At 39.5% G+C, this 18,948-nt stretch overlaps 2 protein-coding genes across 6 annotated transcripts; both read right to left on the bottom strand.

Moving 5' to 3' along the window:
• Positions 1-951: 951 nt before the first annotated feature.
• On the bottom strand, positions 952-4,112 carry b3gat3 (beta-1,3-glucuronyltransferase 3 (glucuronosyltransferase I)). The gene is made up of 6 exons (XM_058396108.1): positions 3,893-4,112; positions 3,574-3,764; positions 3,294-3,459; positions 2,844-3,195; positions 1,613-1,903; positions 952-1,522 (listed from the first exon to the last, which is right to left on the bottom strand). Exons 2-6 carry the CDS (start codon positions 3,659-3,661, stop codon positions 1,424-1,426), a joined length of 996 nt encoding a protein of 331 aa, XP_058252091.1. The 5' UTR covers positions 3,662-3,764; positions 3,893-4,112; the 3' UTR covers positions 952-1,423.
• Positions 4,113-5,968: 1,856 nt separating this feature from the next.
• naa40 (N-alpha-acetyltransferase 40, NatD catalytic subunit) lies at positions 5,969-13,968 on the bottom strand. Of its 5 annotated transcripts, none has more exons than XM_058395391.1 (10): positions 13,604-13,968; positions 12,921-12,967; positions 12,092-12,119; positions 10,403-10,498; positions 10,262-10,314; positions 8,813-8,908; positions 8,243-8,401; positions 8,021-8,104; positions 7,292-7,369; positions 5,969-7,135 (listed from the first exon to the last, which is right to left on the bottom strand). In XM_058395391.1, exons 1-10 carry the CDS (start codon positions 13,607-13,609, stop codon positions 6,991-6,993), a joined length of 792 nt encoding a protein of 263 aa, XP_058251374.1. In that variant the 5' UTR covers positions 13,610-13,968; the 3' UTR covers positions 5,969-6,990. The 5 variants fall into 5 exon arrangements, with proteins under 5 accessions (XP_058251374.1, XP_058251377.1, XP_058251376.1 ...); XM_058395394.1 differs by having other exon boundaries at positions 12,882-12,967; XM_058395393.1 differs by lacking the exon at positions 12,921-12,967.
• Positions 13,969-18,948: the final 4,980 nt, after the last annotated feature.

Raw genomic sequence — 18,948 nt, forward strand, 5'->3', positions numbered from 1 at the left:
CACTGTAGGAGGCCTTTCTTAAATTATTAAACTAAAGAGTTAAAGGATTAAGCCTGACCCTTTGCCCTATAAGCAGTGCATTTCTTACAATATTAATGAATTTATATTTGCACCGCTGTGCACTGGCCAATTTAATGGGAACACTCATCCAATTATCCCATCAGCCAATCAGGTGGCAGCAGTGCAGTATATAAAATCATTCAGCTCATTCAGATTCATCAAGTCATCGAGTGTCATCTCAGTGGCATCAGTTGGTGCGTGATGGGCTGGTTTGTGCATTTCAGAAACTTGTGAGCTTTTCACACACAGCTCTGTCTAGAGTTTACTCAGAATGGTGCGAAAAAAACAAAATGGAAAAAGAAAACCATGCAGTAAACAGCAATCCTGTGGGTGGAAATGAGAAATGGTTAGATAAAGACTGATTCCAGCTTACAGGAAGGCTATGGTAATTGAAACAACCACACTTTACAACTGTGGTGAGTAGAAAAGCATCTCTGAGCACACACATCAAACTTTGAAGCAGATGGGATTGAACAACCACATCAGGTTCCACTCTTATCAGCCAAGAACATGAATCTGAGGCTACAGTGAGCACAGACTCACCAATAACCTGGACAGCTAAAGACTGGAAAAAGTCAGTCTAAAATCAGTCACAAGGCGTCACAGCGGTACTGAGAACGGTTTACCACTTAAATATCTGCACAGTGGTGTATTTCCACTGGTGTATGGAACAAGTGCTGTCTGACGTTGTGAATAACAACAGAGTCACTTATTAATTGTAGTCAGTACTTATTAAGTACTGAGTTCAGAACTGTACACACTGACTCGAACATAATCATGACAAGATATACAATTCAAATTCAACCAATGAAAATAATTACACTGATCCTGTATGGAGGTTAGTTGCTCTTCTACATGCACACAGTCCAAGGTTGGAATAAAACGAGGACGTTTGTGGAAAATGTCTTTTATTTTAAGCCATTTTTCAAAGATATACATTGCCAATACAATAATGTTGGTGATTTTGGTTTTCTAGGGTCCCATTAAACCACTTGGAAACTCAAACCCCTTCACCCCAGAACTCCTTTTTTATTTGCTCCGCTGATCATAGCAATAACTTTATTGTAGGCAACATTTACAGGCATGAGGCAGAAACACTGATCATCTACATCATGTTCTACGTAACACCATGAATGATAAATAGATATATAAATAGAACGCTGCATTCATTCATGCACACAAATACATACACCCAATCATGATAACCATACAGTTACTCATACAGTGTCGTGATTCCTAGACAACAGTAAACTGACCCCTCACACTGAAGAAAGAGAACGTTCTCAAGCTAACACTACAGCAAAATGTTTTTTTTTTTAACTGGGATATACCAGGATGTTCTTGGGGAGTGTTCTTGGAGAGCTTACACCTCCACATTGGGATCTGATCCTAACCCCTGCTTTATAAGAGCCTCCTCCCTTTTCATCTTTGGCTTTTCGGTACGCGTGTGCCACACCAGCACCTGACACACAATAACAAAACACACACACAAAATATTTGAAGACATTTATATACTTTTCACAGATTTACAGCTGTAATTATGTAAACCTACCTTAGTGCACATGTCAGCTTTAGGCTCCAGTTCCTCCATGGTAACCAGGTTCTGCAGGAAACTGCTTTCCAGGAAGCCCATCTCCGCATTGCCATCAAAACAAGCCTCAGGATTGGCCAGCACCAGATTCAGGGAGACAGCAAAGCCAGCCATGTCAATGGGGAAGGGACGGTTGGGTCGCCAGCCAGTGTGGAAGCGAACCACCTTCCCATTTTCCACCACAGGCCGCTCAAACTTCATCGCCCCCACTAGACCCACCGGCCAAACAGAGGCTTTCTTAGTGTAACGCATCTGAAGCAGACAGACACACAGACAGACAGGGGTAATAAAAACAACTGAGACAGAGCCCATGGCAATCAATGAAGGAATTTTTTTCTAGAATTTCTCAGAACATCTTTAAGAAAAAAACAGAATTGGGGATGTATGAGCTCCCTATGTGATAAGCTCATTCTGTAATTTAATCATCAAGAAATTCTTTTCACTTTCCTCACCGACTTCCCCTCTATCTTGAAGAATATAAAAGTCCTGCTTCTACACAGTCAGACGGTCTATGCTACAATCAGAGAGGATTAAGTGCAGCTGAGAGAGAAATGGAAGAAAATAACAACCTGTCCTCTGTTCTGCTTTGTGACTGCTGGCAAGATATCCTTTTACAAGGGAAAGCTAGAAGCATCCTCTTTAACCACTGATGAATTTGTCACCTTCTTGAATAAGACAAAAAATGTCAATATTCTCCCAGTGCTTCCTTCCTGTTTGGAGTAGGGCATCCTAGTCATAAAGATTAACAAGTAACAAGCAGCAGAGTCATCCCCATCGAGTTCTACTTGTTTTTCCGTTACTGTACTAATTGCAATAACTTCTCTCTAACAAGGAGAAGCTTAATAGTATTGCTCTAGACACTGACCTTTTAGTACTACCATGTGGGAATTGTTTTATGGAGACTGCAAAGAATGTCTGCCAAATGCCAGAAAAGTCAATGGATGCAAATGTAATGCCACAAACTAAGCCTCACAGCTCTGAACCCATCATATCGAATATAGAAATTATTAATGGGTGACACTGTACTTCTAACTACAGAACCTACATGCTTATCTAACTCATCTAATGTTGAAGAGAAAATTTTTATTGTTCAAGTCAAGTTATGGTGATACTTTTGCTACAAGATGTCATGATACAAGATGATTTCATGAACCACCCTCTCTGCTCTTTTACCTCGGCTGAAGTTGCTCACCTCCTCAAAGAGCTGCAGGCTATATGTGTTATCATCATCAGCAAAGTAGATTACAGCATTGTCGAAGGCTAACCCTTTCCCCCCGTCAGCAGCAGCCTTCTCCCTGAGCCAGCGCAAACCCTCGTTCCTCTGCTCAGCCCCACGAGGCTTCAGCCAGTGCGGGTCACCTTCCTGCAGTTTGCGGTCTTTAGGCGTCAGCATGTGTAAGTGAGTGTAGGTCAGTCCAGACATAGCCAGAAAGTTTGTCACTAGCTGTGTCGGGCTGGGAGAATCCTCCACCACGATCCAGTGGAGATGAGGTACATGCAGAAATGTGTGAGACAAGCGTGTGAGCTCAGCTTTCTGCACCAGTCTAGAAGAAGAAAAAGAGTTTGCTTGGGAATGAAAATCTTACATTGACCTTTCAGAATATTTAGTCAGAAAAGAGCACATCTCTCTCTATATATATACCTTGCATAGGTAGGTGTTATCACATAGATTGTAGGCAGACTAGATTGACTGGAGGCTTTTGCCTCGTATCTTTTTATTTGTTCTTGCAACTTATGTAACTCCCCTCTCAACTGGGAAATGGTTCGGTCCTTAGGAAAGTCATGCTCTCTGCAGTCACAGCCCTGGCCTGGGGGACGGCACACAACAAAAACAGGATCTGAGGATTATTTTTTATTTAAGTTAATTATATTGCTAAATCATTACTTGGAGCTTTAGGAGGAATACGATACACCAGTCTTACCTAACTGCATGAGGGCATAGATGAGGCCCAGTAAGGAGACCATAAAGTAGAGCAGGAATACAGTTTTCAGTTTAAGCTTCATTCTCATTGTACAGAAGTGACACAGAAAGTCAAGGCTGCTGGGAACTTCACCTTATAGCCCAGGACACACAAGGTTTTGTTTTGAACGTAAGCAGCTTATTGACAGCAGCCTAAGACAAAAGATGAGCGGGTTAATATGAGAAGAAAGATATTATATATATATATATATATATATATATCCAAGGCAGAAGATTATGTGTATTAAAGCCAGTTGAACAGGCGCATCTTCTAAACCTACCATCGACGTCATCAGTCCAGTCCAGTCCAGTCCAGGCAGGAGAAAGGCTTTGCGATTTCTTTCCAACTGGCCAAAGCGACATGATCGTTTACAGACAAAGTCAGTGATGAAGACTCCGTGATCAAGAACAAGCGTCCATTATAATAAAATCCATTTCAAACAGCTCCAGCGGTTTCCGCTGCGGTGCCACATTCATTGCGTTCCCCGTGAACAAGATCCGGACTAATGTAGTTCCGCTTTTTCCATCTCCACAATGGAGACTTAAAGAGAAATGAATAACAGCCTAGAAACAGTGCAAGAGCCAGATGAGGACATGATAAGAGACACATCAGAAAAGGATGTGGGAGATGGGCTGAGGTTGGAGAGACTGTTAAAAAGGCCAAATAGATTCAAAAAGGGGAAATGCAAACATTTGACCTATGTTTATTTCCCTTTATTAATATTATCTCATTCTGTATGATTTTTTTTTTAGTAAAGTAATTATTTAGGAACATTTGTAAACCCTGGCACACTAAATATCTCGTTTCTGTAAATATCTACTTTTTTAAAAAAAATTGTTAAAAACAATAAAATAATTACATAAATAGTTTAAAAAATAATAATAAAATAATTATTCCTGCCTTGATCACTATCAGCAATTAATGAGTGACATAAGATAAGGAGTAGTCCATTTAGTTTTAATCAAAACTACATAATTTAAAAAACCCCACATATAAATATAAATAATATAGAAACAAGAAATATTTGTAGAAATAATATAATCCAAACAGTATTGGCGATTGGGATCTGAGGGTGTGACATTAAGGAATAAAAATCAACTCCAGTAAATATCCTGGAACATTCCCCTCACATATACTATATTGCCAAAAGTTTTGGGACACCCCTCCAAATCATTGAATAATTCAGGTGTTGTTTTTCAGGAGTTGGACTCGGCCCCTTAGTTCCAGTGAAAGGAACTCTTAATGCTTCAGCTTCATACCAAGACATTTTGGACAATTTCCTGCTCTTGCTTTGGGGATGTCCGCTTCCTGTTCCAACATGACTGTACACCAGTGCACAAAGCAAGGCCCATAAAGACATGGATGAGTGAGTTTGGTGTGGAGGAACTTCACCGAGTCCTGACCTCAACCTGATAGAACACCTTTGGGATGAATTAGAGCAGAGACTGCAAGCCAGACCTTCTCGTCTAATATCAGTGCCTGAGCTCACATAGGTGAATGGTCAAAAATTCCCATAAACACATTCCTAAACCTTGTGGAAAGCCTTCTCAGAAGAGTTGAAGCTGTTATAGCTGCAAACGGCAGGACAACTCCATATTACATTCATGAGCATGTAAAGGCAGATGTCCCCAAACTTTTGGCAACATAGTGTACTTTATACCCTCATTATTAATACCACAATCTGTACCATTTATTGGTTTGATTTTCAGCACAATATAAAATAAAGCAAAAAAGCCATTTTGAGTCAAACCAGTTTATTTGTTGCATACAAATAAAACACCAAAAGCTGAAATAACTTCCCTTTCTGCATCAACATCAAAGCATGAGACAAATACTCATTTACCAAACATCTCATCACTTTTTAAATTGTCTCAATGTAATTTCTCCCCACAGAACTTTGTGAAGGCAAATAAAATGATAATGGCAAACCGATTATATACAGTTAAGAAAAAAAAAAACTAAAGGTTTTGAGATGATAAAAGAAGGCTGTGATACTTAAAAAAGGACAGCACTTTTCTACACTAAGGGTGTGGTTGCAATACGCATCAGCCCCTTCATCAACTAGATAGGGATAGCTGTTATAAAATATTTGATATAGGTTTTACTTAGTTGAATGACCTGAGACTGACCAGTTTGAGTGATTATAAAGAATACAAAGCCATTCATTGTATTCGGTTACTTAAAGAAATACAACACTTAGGTAAGCCCCTTGCATTTTGTTAAAATGTATGTACAAGTACCCTGACAGAGCAATAGAGAAAAATGGCAGTAACAGCCAGTGTGCCATGCCCTTGAACTCACTATAATGATCAGCAGCTTGGGAGAGAGAGAGAGAGAGAGAGAATTGTAGGCTAAAATCCTGCCATGATGTTTGCTATGATTATCATCATGGGATGTGAAGATGTTCTACTCACCATGCTGGTTCCTGAGGTGAGAGGAAAAGTTCACTATACAGAGCTGTCACATGAGCATTACTGCCATCTCTGTTGTTCAAAGATTCATGAAGCTGGAGAGGGAATATACTTATTTTTCTTCGAGTTGTGGGCAACTATTAAGTTAAAAAATATTAAGCAACAAGGAGGACCTTCATAGATGAGATTAATCCAAGCCCTAGTTCAGTCACCACTTCACAGCTTTAAAATGCATCACTTTTACACTAAGAGCACCATGTTACATACATGTACCTCAAACATGGCTTCTCATCCTTAACTATGAAGCCAGAACAGTAACACTTTCAAATAAATTCTGTGAAAACTAATAAAAAAAACAAAAACAAAACTCACACCCAACACAGAGGTAGAAAATAGCGAAAGCTTGCAAAATCTAATTGGTCTTATACAAACTCAAAATAGTTAGTTAGTGATAGGATAACCCTTCATGATGTTTAAACCCAAACATTGTCAATAAAGCTTTAAATCTCCCAATCATGATTTAATTTGGATGTGTACAAATCAAAACCATTGTGTGCATCACATGTGTAACTGAAGGATAAATGTGATAATGCACTCTGCACTTTCATTACAAATTTCCAGTCACCTACTTCACACTCATCAACGCACATGACGAAACATTCAAGAAGTTAGCTATCCAAACCGTATTTCACATTATTTACAGTGATATACGTGTCACTTAGGATCTGTAACCTACTGCAAGATCTCTCACTCTAAACACTCTGTTAAATACCAGTTACTGAAAGATGACCGCATCAGTGGCACTCTGACTGGTTCCTTTTCATTTCTTGTTCTTTTTGGCTACACGGCGTGACTGAACTAGGCTTAAGGGGATGTAATATGGGGGGGGTAACGTAGGGGCAAACATGATTGTTGACAGGAGGTTCGGATGAGGAGTGTTTGTAGAACAGAACAGCAGGACGAGCACCTAATGGCAGCAGCCTCCACAGTGGCTGCCGGCGTGCGCGTGACCCGACACCTCGCCGTATTTTGTCCGTCGACTCAAGATCTCGTACGAGTACTCATCTCCACAGCAACCAGACATGCTGGGCGAGGTTTCGTCAATCTCAAATCTGAGGCAGAAAGCACAGTAATCATATTAATCGCACTGAAACAGTGTTGAGCTCTGCCGCAATATATTAGACACTGTGAATGGACAGTTCATATGAATAGATGAATCATGAACTGAAAACACTAACGATTTGGGAAGCAAAAGTGCTTCGACTTACTGTAAGGCCTCCCGAAAAAACTGGTAGGCTCCATGGTTGTGTTTGAAAACGGTCAACATGACCTTTTTCATTTGTGTACTGAAACAAAGAGAGCAACACAGTGATAAAACACTGAAACAGCAGTAGGAGAATTCTATTAAATCTGAAACAAAATGAGTCAAAGTGGGTGACGTAATATTAGTTATACAGAAAACTGACAGCAGCATATCCCAACACTGAGTCATGACACATGATTCATTATTATTCCTCAATATTCCAGTTTGCAGTAAGATTTTACATAATGGAAAATGTGTCTCAAAAGGTCACTCTCTCTTACTTAGGATATTCGTCTGATGCATACATTTTACACGACTGATCTGCCGATGACCTTTGTTTATATCAGAAACTATTACTTGCAACTAATAGCAGATCTTAAGGATGCATCAAGGTGTAAGCACAGACTAAAGATATCTGTTAAAAACATGACTATTTTTTTTGTAACTGCCCCTTTAAGTCTTTGTAAAGGGTGCTTTTACATATGCAGCAGGCGCTCTGCTTGAATTAAACCCTGGATAAGTCTTGTGCATACTGATTTTTTTCCCCCTACACTCCAAACTTCCTATCGGTCATTGTATATTAGGATTGCGCTGCCTGTGTGGGTGTGTGTGTGTGTATATATTTGCTGCAAACTGAGACCTGAAGTACCCTAAATCAGTCCTCTACTATTGCACAACAGTTGGAAATTTGTACCTGTTGGCAATTAGCTGCAGGATCTGGACGAGGAACTTTCCCAGACCTTTCCGCCTGACCTTGCTCTCCAACTGGAGTTCGTAACTGAAAAAGAAAAGGGGGTAAAGGGTTACTTTATTAACAACTCTCAGCTGCGTTTACATTTTTACATATTAAAACAGGCAATGTCCTGTTTTACTGACGCTACATGATGCACATGACAACAGTTAAAACTGAGCTTACCAATACAACACCTCGTCACCGCATTCAACATCAAATCGAAAATGAGAGAAAGCAACAGGGGCAGATTCAGCATCACGAGCCAGGAGATACCATGCTCTCTCATCTTTCAACTCCTCCCTTTTCTCCCTCTCCTTCCATCCCCACTCACTCTGTTCATATCTATGAACAAAGAATTAACACATAAGGAACTATACACATTTATTAAACCTGCTTTAATCTACTAGAAGCCATCACATGCCTCCACACCGACTGCTGAAATGGTAATCATGAACATTATGACTATAAACCTGTGAATCACATTAAGATCCCCTGTAGTCACATTAACAGCATTAATCTTTTAGTGCAAATGATATACAGAGGCAGGCAAGAACAGCATGAAAGCAGCTTATGCACTAAATATGCTAGATAGAAAATACAATAAATTCATGATAATAGACAAAAGACTCCGATGGCACCAATAACATTACACATCATCTAATGAAAAACAGACACTTCTATACTTATGATTAAAGGAAATGTATACTTTCAAAAGAACAAAAAAATATATATATCTGCATGCTTAATACCTACAGTGTCTGTACATTGGCTCTGGTCAGCTCATAGGCCCACTCCACAGTGATGGAAGACAGTGCAGTCACCCGCTTACACTCAATCTCCAGATTTAACCTGTCATAAAAGAAAACATTTAGATTTCATACACTTTTACCAGAGACGCAGAAGCCAGTGCTGGAGCCAGGTGGTCAGGATACTGCCAAAGCTTCTTAACTACCAGCCTGTGTGGTCACCCCTCTAAATGCCAAACAATTATGTAAACACATGTGGGAGTTTATCATTGTGCAGTGTAAAAATAACAGCGATGGTGGGGATTTCAGATGATGTGAAATAAAAAATCAGCGTCTACACAGAACTGAAGAGAGACAGTCACCAATTTCCAGTGTAACTGTATAAGCTATTTATTAATTGAGTGTAGCTGCTAAAAGGACTGTGGTTGTTAGTTTAGGAAGGCATTGAAAAAAAAATGTTAGAAATGTTTCAGAATTCAAATCTGTACAGTAAATTCTGTTCTCATTGTGAAGGAGTTGGAAAGAGGGAGTCTAGACAGCAGCATACATTCTCTAAAAACCCTTATACCCCACTTTGGGCTCATAAACAACCAGCAACACAATGAATGTTAATGTGCACCCACAGACACCACAAAAACCTGATAATTAAATTATAACCAAATGTATCTGTTGCATTTATAGTAAAAACTACATGAGCATGTTAGGATTGCACAATTTTAAGCACAGATCAATAGTCTCCAGTCTACTACAATCACCAGAGGTGTTTAATTATCTAAAACGAAAAACAAGACACCATGTAGACTGAATTTCAGTAAGAAGCCATACCCTTGCAATAGGAGGAGATAATAAGCAAAAATAATTGGCCTCAAAAGACATTACAAGGCAGGTATTTGTAATTCACAGTGAATAACTCCTTCAGAATAGCTGTGATAAGATTAGGACATGTTACTTTGCAGTCTTAGTACAATTTTTATTTCTATAGTGTGTTTAACATTATAGTATACACAGAGCAGCTTTAGAGAAATCCAGATGTAAAGTTATATTTAGATCTCTAATGAGCAAGCCAGAGGCAACAGTAGCAAAGGAAAACTCCTTGAGATGACATCAGGAAGAAAATGAGAGAAAACAGGCTAACCTCTTCGGAGAACATACCAGATAGTATTAATCCAACTCTCTACAACAAGTGATTAAATGATTATGAAACATAATACACATGGCATATTATAACCCTAATCACTTCCATCATTACTCCCACAGTCTGCATCTTACGTTATATGATGGGCTCAAAAATAACTGGTGGTTACAGCAATGAAAGCACAGCCTTTGTTCTCTTTTTTTGCAGGCTGAGAACTAGCATGGTACAGTTTCTGATTAGACAACAACTCTCAGTGGAAAAAGGGCCATCAGTGAGTTCTAAGGCCTAGAAAACAACTTTCGAGAAAGCGGTATCACGTACCCGTTTCTGTCGTACTTCTTGAACACTGGAAAAGCCGACAGAGGATCTTCAAGCTGCAGAGACAAAAGAAGTGATCAAATCCCGTCTAGATAAAAAGGTTTAAATACTGTCAATTTCAGGCTGTAGAAAAAGTTGTTGTACCTTATTGGCTGCAACCACTTTAGCGCAAACAGCATCCATAGCTGCCCGTTCTTCAAGCCTCCTCTGCTTCTTCTCCTTCGCTCTGTTTGACTTTCTCTGCAGAGAGTAAAACAGAGAAACATCAAACATCAGTCCTTATCTAAACAGATGCCCTACCTTTCCTCAGAAAGTTGTTACTTCAGTGTACAGAGAATTCTGTAAATTCCTAATTTCCAGCACACCAGACTAAAGTGATCAACTTTGACTCTAATCTAAAAGCACACCTGACCTGTGTATATTCTCTGGCCTTTTCTGAATCAGGGTAGGTGTGTTAGAACAGCTAAATATAAAACACTGAATTGCACAGAGCAGAGATACTGAAAGACTAGGGTTAGGAGCCACATTTTTTAACAAAGCACTCAGAAGTTTAAAATGAAAATTAAAATATCAGTGCTTTAACCAAGATCCATGTATTGCCAGATGTTCCCAAGTTAAACCTAATCGTTTCAGTTTTCAGATTTTGTGCAATACTGCTTTAAATGTAACATACACCGATCAGGCATAACATTATGAGACTTGAAGTGAATAACACTGATGATCTCCTCATCATGGTACCTGTTAGTGGGTGGGATATATTAGGCATCAAGTGAACATTTTGTCCTCAAAGTTGATGTGTTAGAAGCAGGAAAAATGGACAAGTGTAAGGATTTGAGCGAGTTTGACAAGGGTCAAATTGTGATGGCTAGACGACTGGATCAGAGCATCTCCAAAACTGCAGCTCTTGTGGGGTGTTCCCGGTCTGCAGTGGTCAGTATCTATCAAAACGTGTTCAAAGGAAGGAACAGTAGTGAACAGGTAACAGGGTCATGGGTGGCCAAGGCTCATTGATGTACGTGGGGAGCGAAGGCTGACCCGTGTGATCTGATCCAACAGACGAGCTACTGTTGCTCAGATTGCAGAGGAAGTTAATGCTGGTTCTGATAGAAAGGTGTCAGAATACACAGTGCAGGACGGGTCAGGGCTGTTTTGGCAGCAAAAGGGGCACCAACACAATATTAATCAGGTGGTCATAATGTTATGCCTGGTCAATGTAAGACCTAATTTGCTGGGATGTATACAAATATAAAGACACTTTAACCCAGCTCAGATACAAGTTTTGTACAACAAGAAAAACAAAACTATGCAATATTTTACACAGAGGAATGTGCATCATGGAGGCGTGTTTTTAAAAAGGTTTTAAAACTATATTCATGAGTGTGTGTTAAAGTAATGGGAAGACAAGTTTTAACCACTAAGAGTATTTGCTCTTGTCTAACTGACATTTCCCCAAAGTTCTACGTGCATGTGTGTCAGCTGCATTTAGTTAACACTGGTTTCTAGTTTCGGTTTAACACACGTGCAGTTTGAGTGTGATTATATTAAACTGCTTTTATAAAAAAATAAAATAAAAAAAAAAAAAAAACACAACAGAAGCCTAAAATCAATGCCTTGCAAAGCTAACAAATGCTAATGACGGACTTTGATTTGTCAAATATTTTCAAACTTCAAACAAATGAAGATGTTTCAAGGACCCACAGACACCCCACAGGAATAAAAATTGAAATAAACTGCCCTACATATATGCAGTTGTTCAGTGAGGATACTATTTAAAGGATCTGTTGGGAACAACACATTCCCCCTCAGGTCATATGAATAAATGCACATCTTCACCTCGAAAACTCCCACATCTCTGATGTTACTGCATCAAAAAAACAAAAAAGAATTAAGATATATATGTTATCACTATATATCATCATCATATATGAATATATGTTATTTAGGGACAGATAAAGTGTTAGACAATATATCGAGTAAACAGTATAGTGGATATAGGAGAACGAAGTCCTGCTGTAAGCGGGGGCGGGGGGGGGGGGCCGTGCAGTGTCAAGGTGATGAGCACTTTACCCTACTTAGCCACCCAGATTCAGTTCATCCTGGATAGGGATAGGGATGAAGCTGGGAGAAATGTGTCTGGCTAGGAGGAGAGGACATTTAACCCGTGTGTACTTAGCAATGGATGTACTGTTCACAGTCCATGTTGACTTTGAGAAGCTGAGACAGCTCGGCCACAGAAGTAACGCAAGAGTATTTTTTGGTATTGACCGATATTTCACCTTTTTTTTTTTTTTTTTTATATCACATTCAAAGGAAATGAGCCAAGGACATCAATGAGGAGGGGGAAAAAAAAGAAAGAATTAAAAAACATTGTAGCCTGGATCCACTTTAAGTTAAAATTTGAAACATATTGATGCCAAGAAGGGAAAACACAGGCATTACAGCTCTGGAGAGTTTAGGGATATCTGGGGGTAGTGGTGGTGGAGGAATCTGATACTAGATTGGAAATCGTCATCTGATGTGTTTTATGCTGTGGACGAGCGTGAAGTCGTGATGTGACATGGACACACTATGGGCTTTTCATGTTGAAAAAAAGAAAGAAAAAAAAAAGAGACACAATTGTTACCCAATAGACGAGCTGAACAATAGTGGAGCTGATTTTTACCATTGTATTGAAAATAATGGTGGGGGGGGTGTCTGGGATTTAGGCATCTACAAAAGAGGATTTCAGTCATTATTACAGAAACAGCATTTCATTTAAGCAGAAAAACAAAACTGGTGATACGTTTAAAACACACTGGGTAGCAGAAGCTGGGAGGAATCAGGTATAAATAAATAAATATGGTTGATCTGAAGGCGTTAATAGAGATGAGAGTAACTGGATGTGCTGGTGTAGGCCACATGTCGAGCTTGTGTTTCTCCTGCCATGCCACATGTTCGCTAACACAGCATTCCTGCACAATAGAGACTACATCAATGCAAGAACAGCACTTTCCTATTCTACCCTGCAGTCATGCTCAACTAAACACACACGCTTCACAACCGGTTTAATTTCCATTACAGTGTCGAGCCGTACGAAATTCAGAGCGAGACTTCCAACTCATGTTGTTCCCACAAAAACACCAGAGGGTCCACAGAGGCTGGTGAGAGTTATATAAGTCTAATGTGAGCTGCCATCACACCACATCATGTCTGAGGAGATGAGAGGATTTTCAGCAGCCGGAGTCTTTGTTCAAACTGCCGCCCCGCATTTATTAGCGCGAGCGACGTGAAGCCCATCATAACGCCAGTGTTAGCCATGAAAAGAAAAATAAAATAAAAAAAACACACACACACACAAACACTCACCCCCATGTTTTTGTAGCTGTTAACCGTTCACCTCGAAGACAGATAATTATCGTTAACCAATATATTAGGGAGCTAGAAACCAGCGTCCACACAGGCAGCTACCGTTTCGGTGCACCGAAATAATAACACGCTAATGAGCACGCGCTAGCCTACTGTACCACAACTAAACGTTAGCTGCCTCGGCTAGCTGAACATAGCGGCGGAATATAAATAATCGATGTTAACTAGCATGCTACGTTTTATCCCGCTTTTATCTCTCCGGCAAGTTGGCGCCAAAGAACAGGGACGATGGCTAATTACGTCTACAGCTAGGTTCTACTCTTTCTTTCTTTCTTCCTTCCTTCCTTCGCTCCTCTCTCTCTCTCTCTCTCTCTCTCTCTCTCTCCTCGTCCACAGCAACCGCGCTAAGGGAAATGACGACATCGGTTTCATCCTAAATAGAGCCAGACTCCCTATATAAGTGCGCTACATTAGGGTAGAAACTCATACCCGGTACACCCTCAGTAGTGCACTACACATCGGATGCTAAGTGGTTTGCAATTTAACCATTATAAGTTAAATACAGGTGGAAAAGTGTGTCCAGAATCTCCATTCACATTATTGTGATGTACACAATAGAGACAAATAGTTAGTTTTAATACATAATAATATTTCTCCTAAAGGCTAAACATTTTAAATATGGATTTTAATGTTTTAAAGATAAGTTAAGGTAATGTAGTGAAACGAGGAACAGGAAGTTCCAAAAGTGCTTATAGGCGCAAAACTGATGTTCCTCAGTACATGCACTTTTACATTCACATACTAATTCAGACCCAAGGTCAGTTTAAACGGGCAAAGTCCACCTACTGACATGTTATTGGGAGGTCAAAGGAACCAGAGACATGTGAAATTATCTAAAGACAGTAACACAAGCTCAGGATGTCACCAGTAACACCAGCTCTGCCTGAAGTCACATAAAGCAGATGGTAAAAAAGATCTTTAGCATCAAATTACTACCAGATTCCTATCTTTTTTTTTCTGCTGAGTGAAAATTAAAATGAGGAACTAATGAGCAATGAGCACTTGGTTTCTACCTAGCCCTGAATTCACATTGTATATGTTGCATGAGCATTACTGTGGTTTCATATACGCTGTATGTGTCTGAAACCGTATGGAAACCATAAATTAAACCATAAGAAAGACAAAGATGCTGTTCACTCACAGCTTATTCGTCTTTTTAATGCACTATATTGCCAAAAGTTTTGGGACACCCGTCCAAATTATTGGAATCAATGATACATTAGTATGATGTTACATAAAGTTAATAATTTGAACATTTGAATGGATTTCTATGGAGTATACACTTCAGAAAAGAGATAAAAACAAGGGCAGTCCAAAAGAATGGCTTGTTTTATTTGTCCTTCATTTTCAAAAAAAATCCTGTAATGATGGCATCTGGTATAAACTGGTCTTTATTCTCATTCTTGGGAACAAAAGCAACTTTTATTATTTTAAGATAACAAAAAAATAAGTTGTGAAAAAACAACTATTGTTATTTTGACATGACTCTTCTGGGAACTTCCATCGATTGGCCTGTAATTGGCTCCATCCATCTTGCCCTCAACCACTACCAGTTTCCCAGTTGCTGCTGGTGAAAGAAGTCCACACAACACGACTGTGGATCTCGCCATCTCCTCCAGAGTTACCCGTGGCTTCTTAATTGTTTTTGGTGGACACATTCTCCAGGCAGAGGTGTAGGTTGTGGCATACACTTTCCAATTTCAGTAATGGATTTAATGGTGTCTGTGGCATGCCCAAGTGTAGGATGTTTTTTAGAACAAAACCCCAATTGATCCTTTTCGATAACTTTATCCCAGATTTATTTTAATAGCTCATTGGTGCTACATTTAATAGCTTCATGATGCTGTTTATTCTGGGACCTTTCATGAGGAGATGTATTTCTATTGAGATCACATGAGATCACTTCACACAGCTGAACACCTTTCACATAATTATGTGACTTTTGGTGGAATAAAAACTAATTTACAGTTTATTTAGTCCATATAAGACTTTTCTCATCTACAAATGTCCAGTTTATATGAAACTGTGTTTACTCTAGTGTCAGATGTTTTTGGTGAACAGAAGTGGAACCAGATATTTTGCTTGTGTAGCCAACTTGCTTGAAAGTTTTATATATATTGTGCTTTCTGAGATAAATATAATCACCACAAAAAATAAAGAGTGATTATATGAGTTAATGTAGACTTCCACATGATTATTTTTTGCATTGCACTGCTGCCAAATGATTACCTGACTATATAACTGCATAAATGTGAAGATATTCCTAATACAGTGTCCAGTGAGTGTATTTCACCTGTTGGATTGATGGTGCCATCTTGATTATCAGCAAAAGGGATGAACATTATTAAGTATAGCTGTAGGTTTAATGTTATCATTAACAAATGAAAGCTCTGTTCATTCAGTGTGTTTAAGCTGTGGTCACAGTTAACTGTAATTGGGTGGCCTTCAGTCAGCCCAAAGTAACCAATAATATTAAAAACTCGTTATGTACTAATTTTGTTCAGAGTTTTGTCAAAATCAGGGTCAGTTCAGGACATGAACAAGATGTGCGAAGAAAAAAGTGCAGCCAGGAAGAGGGGTAGAAGGAGGGGCGGGGGAACCGCTGGAGATGGGGGCGTGCCCTCTGTGTCTGTCCCCGCCCCTGATAACGACACATTGGATAATGTTGCAAGGGATTAAAACCTTTATCATGGACACGTGTTTTTTGTCTATTGCTTAATTTCTATTATACATTATACATATATTATTATGCATTGTTTTCAGCTATACTAATGTTTAAGAATTAGACTATTAATTAAAGACTATTCATTGTAAATGTATGGAAAAATGCATCCTACATGCAAACATATTGGGAAATAAATACACAAGCATATGAAAAAATTTATTAATAATGTTATTTAAATGCATATTTACGCGATCGCTATTGTTATCAGCCTTTGTATATATTGCTGTAACTGAGTTTCAGACAGCAGGGAGCCTCCATGTTGAGTCTCACTTCTTCTCGCGAGAGTTAGGGTTCAGCGCTCGCGCTGCTCCAGTTGTTCTGCTGTACCTGGTAGATGTAACCTCTGTCAGCAGTTCTCCAACTGTAATGTACAAAGAGTGGACAATTTTAGTCTCTCAACCATCAGCCACATTGCATCAGCCACGTACCTCAGGCTCATTAATTACATCTGTTGCTTTAATTGTCAGTATTTACCCTAGGTTATATAAAGTCACGCTTTTATTGTTATTTCAGTTATTGCATCATACAAACATGATGCAGTACACAATGAAATAAAAACACCATCCTTTCAGAAACATAGTGCTACATAAAACGCAGAGCTACATATAAAAAACGTTAGATATGCTGATATTTTTAGATATTGAGACTGTCAGGCCTTCTCATCCAACATCAGTGCTTGACCTCACAAATGTGCTTCTAGAGGAATGGTCAAAAATTCCCATAAACACACTCCTAAACCTTGTGGAAAGCCTTCCCAGAAAATTTGAAACTGATATAGCTGGGCCAACTCCATATTAAATTCATGTGCATGTAAAGGCACACATCCCAGTTTTGGCCTGGCTCGCAGTCTCCAGTCTAATTCATCCTCAAGGTGTTCTATCAGGTTGAGGTCAGGACAGTCAAGTTCCTCCACACCAAACTCACTCATCCATGTCTTTATGGACCTTGCTTTGTGCACTGGTGTACAGTCATGTTGGAACAGGAAGGGGTCATCCCCAAACTGTTCCCACAAAGTTGGGAGCATGAAATTGTCCAAAATATCTTGGTATGCTGAAGCATTAAGATTTCCTTTCACTGGAAATAAGGGGACAAGCCCAAGCCCTGAAAAACAACACCTGAATTCAATAATATGGAGGAGTGTCCCAAAACTTTTGCTAATATAGTGTAAATTAAATTAAAGGTTGTGTTGAAATGACTTTGAATGACTTTATGCTTTCAGTTTACATGTTTATTTTATACAGCTAACTGTTATCTAATGCCTTTATTATAATCTACACTTGTAGAGATATCTTAATGGAGCCCATTTATAGTATTATTTGGATCCACTATTTGAACAGTTCTCAGCACAGCAGTAATACAAACATAGGACTGTGTGTGGTGCCTATATATGTGTATCAGCAATATTGTTATTGTTTTGTAAATGTCACTTCTGATCTATTTATCTGTCTGTCTGTCTGCCTGCCTGCATCTAGCTACAATCCCCTTTCTGTCCACGAGGTGGCACTAGTGGCTCTCAGTAGCCTATACAAAAGTAATCACTTCAAGTTATGACTAGACAAGGCAAATGATTCTGGGCTACTTCTTTAAAAATTTTTGGTGGGGTGAATGTGAGTGTGTCCCTAGACTTAACTTGCATGCTTTCTTTGAGCCCCTGGAGTGGCCTTCGTGCCCTGTCTGCTTTAAACGTCATAGAGCAATGATAACTTCGGAGGCTGATGTCCATCGTTTTGAATCCTCCATGGTTGTCCCACTCCCTCCTCCTGCAGAAGGCTGTCAGCATGGCTCCGCCTCGGTCCTTTTGTCTTCTGGTAATCTGTAGCACGACTGGGAGAGATACTGCATTTTTCGGAGGGGGGTCACGGAGTTCAGCGCCATTTGGAAAAAAAAAAGGACTGTAACTTTACCATTAATCCAGCTCCCAGTTGCCATACTCACTGGTACACACGAGTTAATAATTTACTAACTCATACCCTTCACCATCACACTGCTTATTGTTATAAATCAGAGGAGATGTTTCCTCCATCATGAAAATGGCAAAAAACAATGTGAGGAGAACAAAGGCGGTGTATCATTGCATGTTACAACATACATGCACATGATCTTTCTACCATGAAGCTTGAAGATTTAGATTAATGAATTAACTATGGCCTTGTGCAACATGCAGCAATGATTATCATTTTTTTTAAAAAAAACAAAAAAACTGGGGCTGGTGTGTGTGTGTGTGTGTGTGTGATGGGGGGGTTGCAGTGAAGGGAGCACAAGATGAGAAAGAGGAGGCACAGAGAGAAAGAGGGGGAGGGGAAGAAAGAGGAACTCATGAGGTGAAGAGGATGGAGGAAGTCTAAGCAAGCAAGAAGAAATCATGAGCAGAAATGCATTCATATACCATGAGAAGAGAGAGAGAGAGAGAGAGAGAGGAATCATAAACAACTAAGGTGAGAATGAGAGTAGAGATGATGCTGTGCTAAGAACTGACAAGATGATGTCTGCAAAAGAGGGAGGGGGGTGAAACGAGAGAGAGAGAGAGAGAGAGAGAGAGAGAGAGAGAGAGAAAATACAT

The sequence above is a fragment of the Hemibagrus wyckioides genome, linkage group LG07, assembly GCF_019097595.1.
Source record: "Hemibagrus wyckioides isolate EC202008001 linkage group LG07, SWU_Hwy_1.0, whole genome shotgun sequence".
In the NCBI taxonomy this organism is placed as follows: Eukaryota; Metazoa; Chordata; class Actinopteri; order Siluriformes; family Bagridae; genus Hemibagrus; species Hemibagrus wyckioides.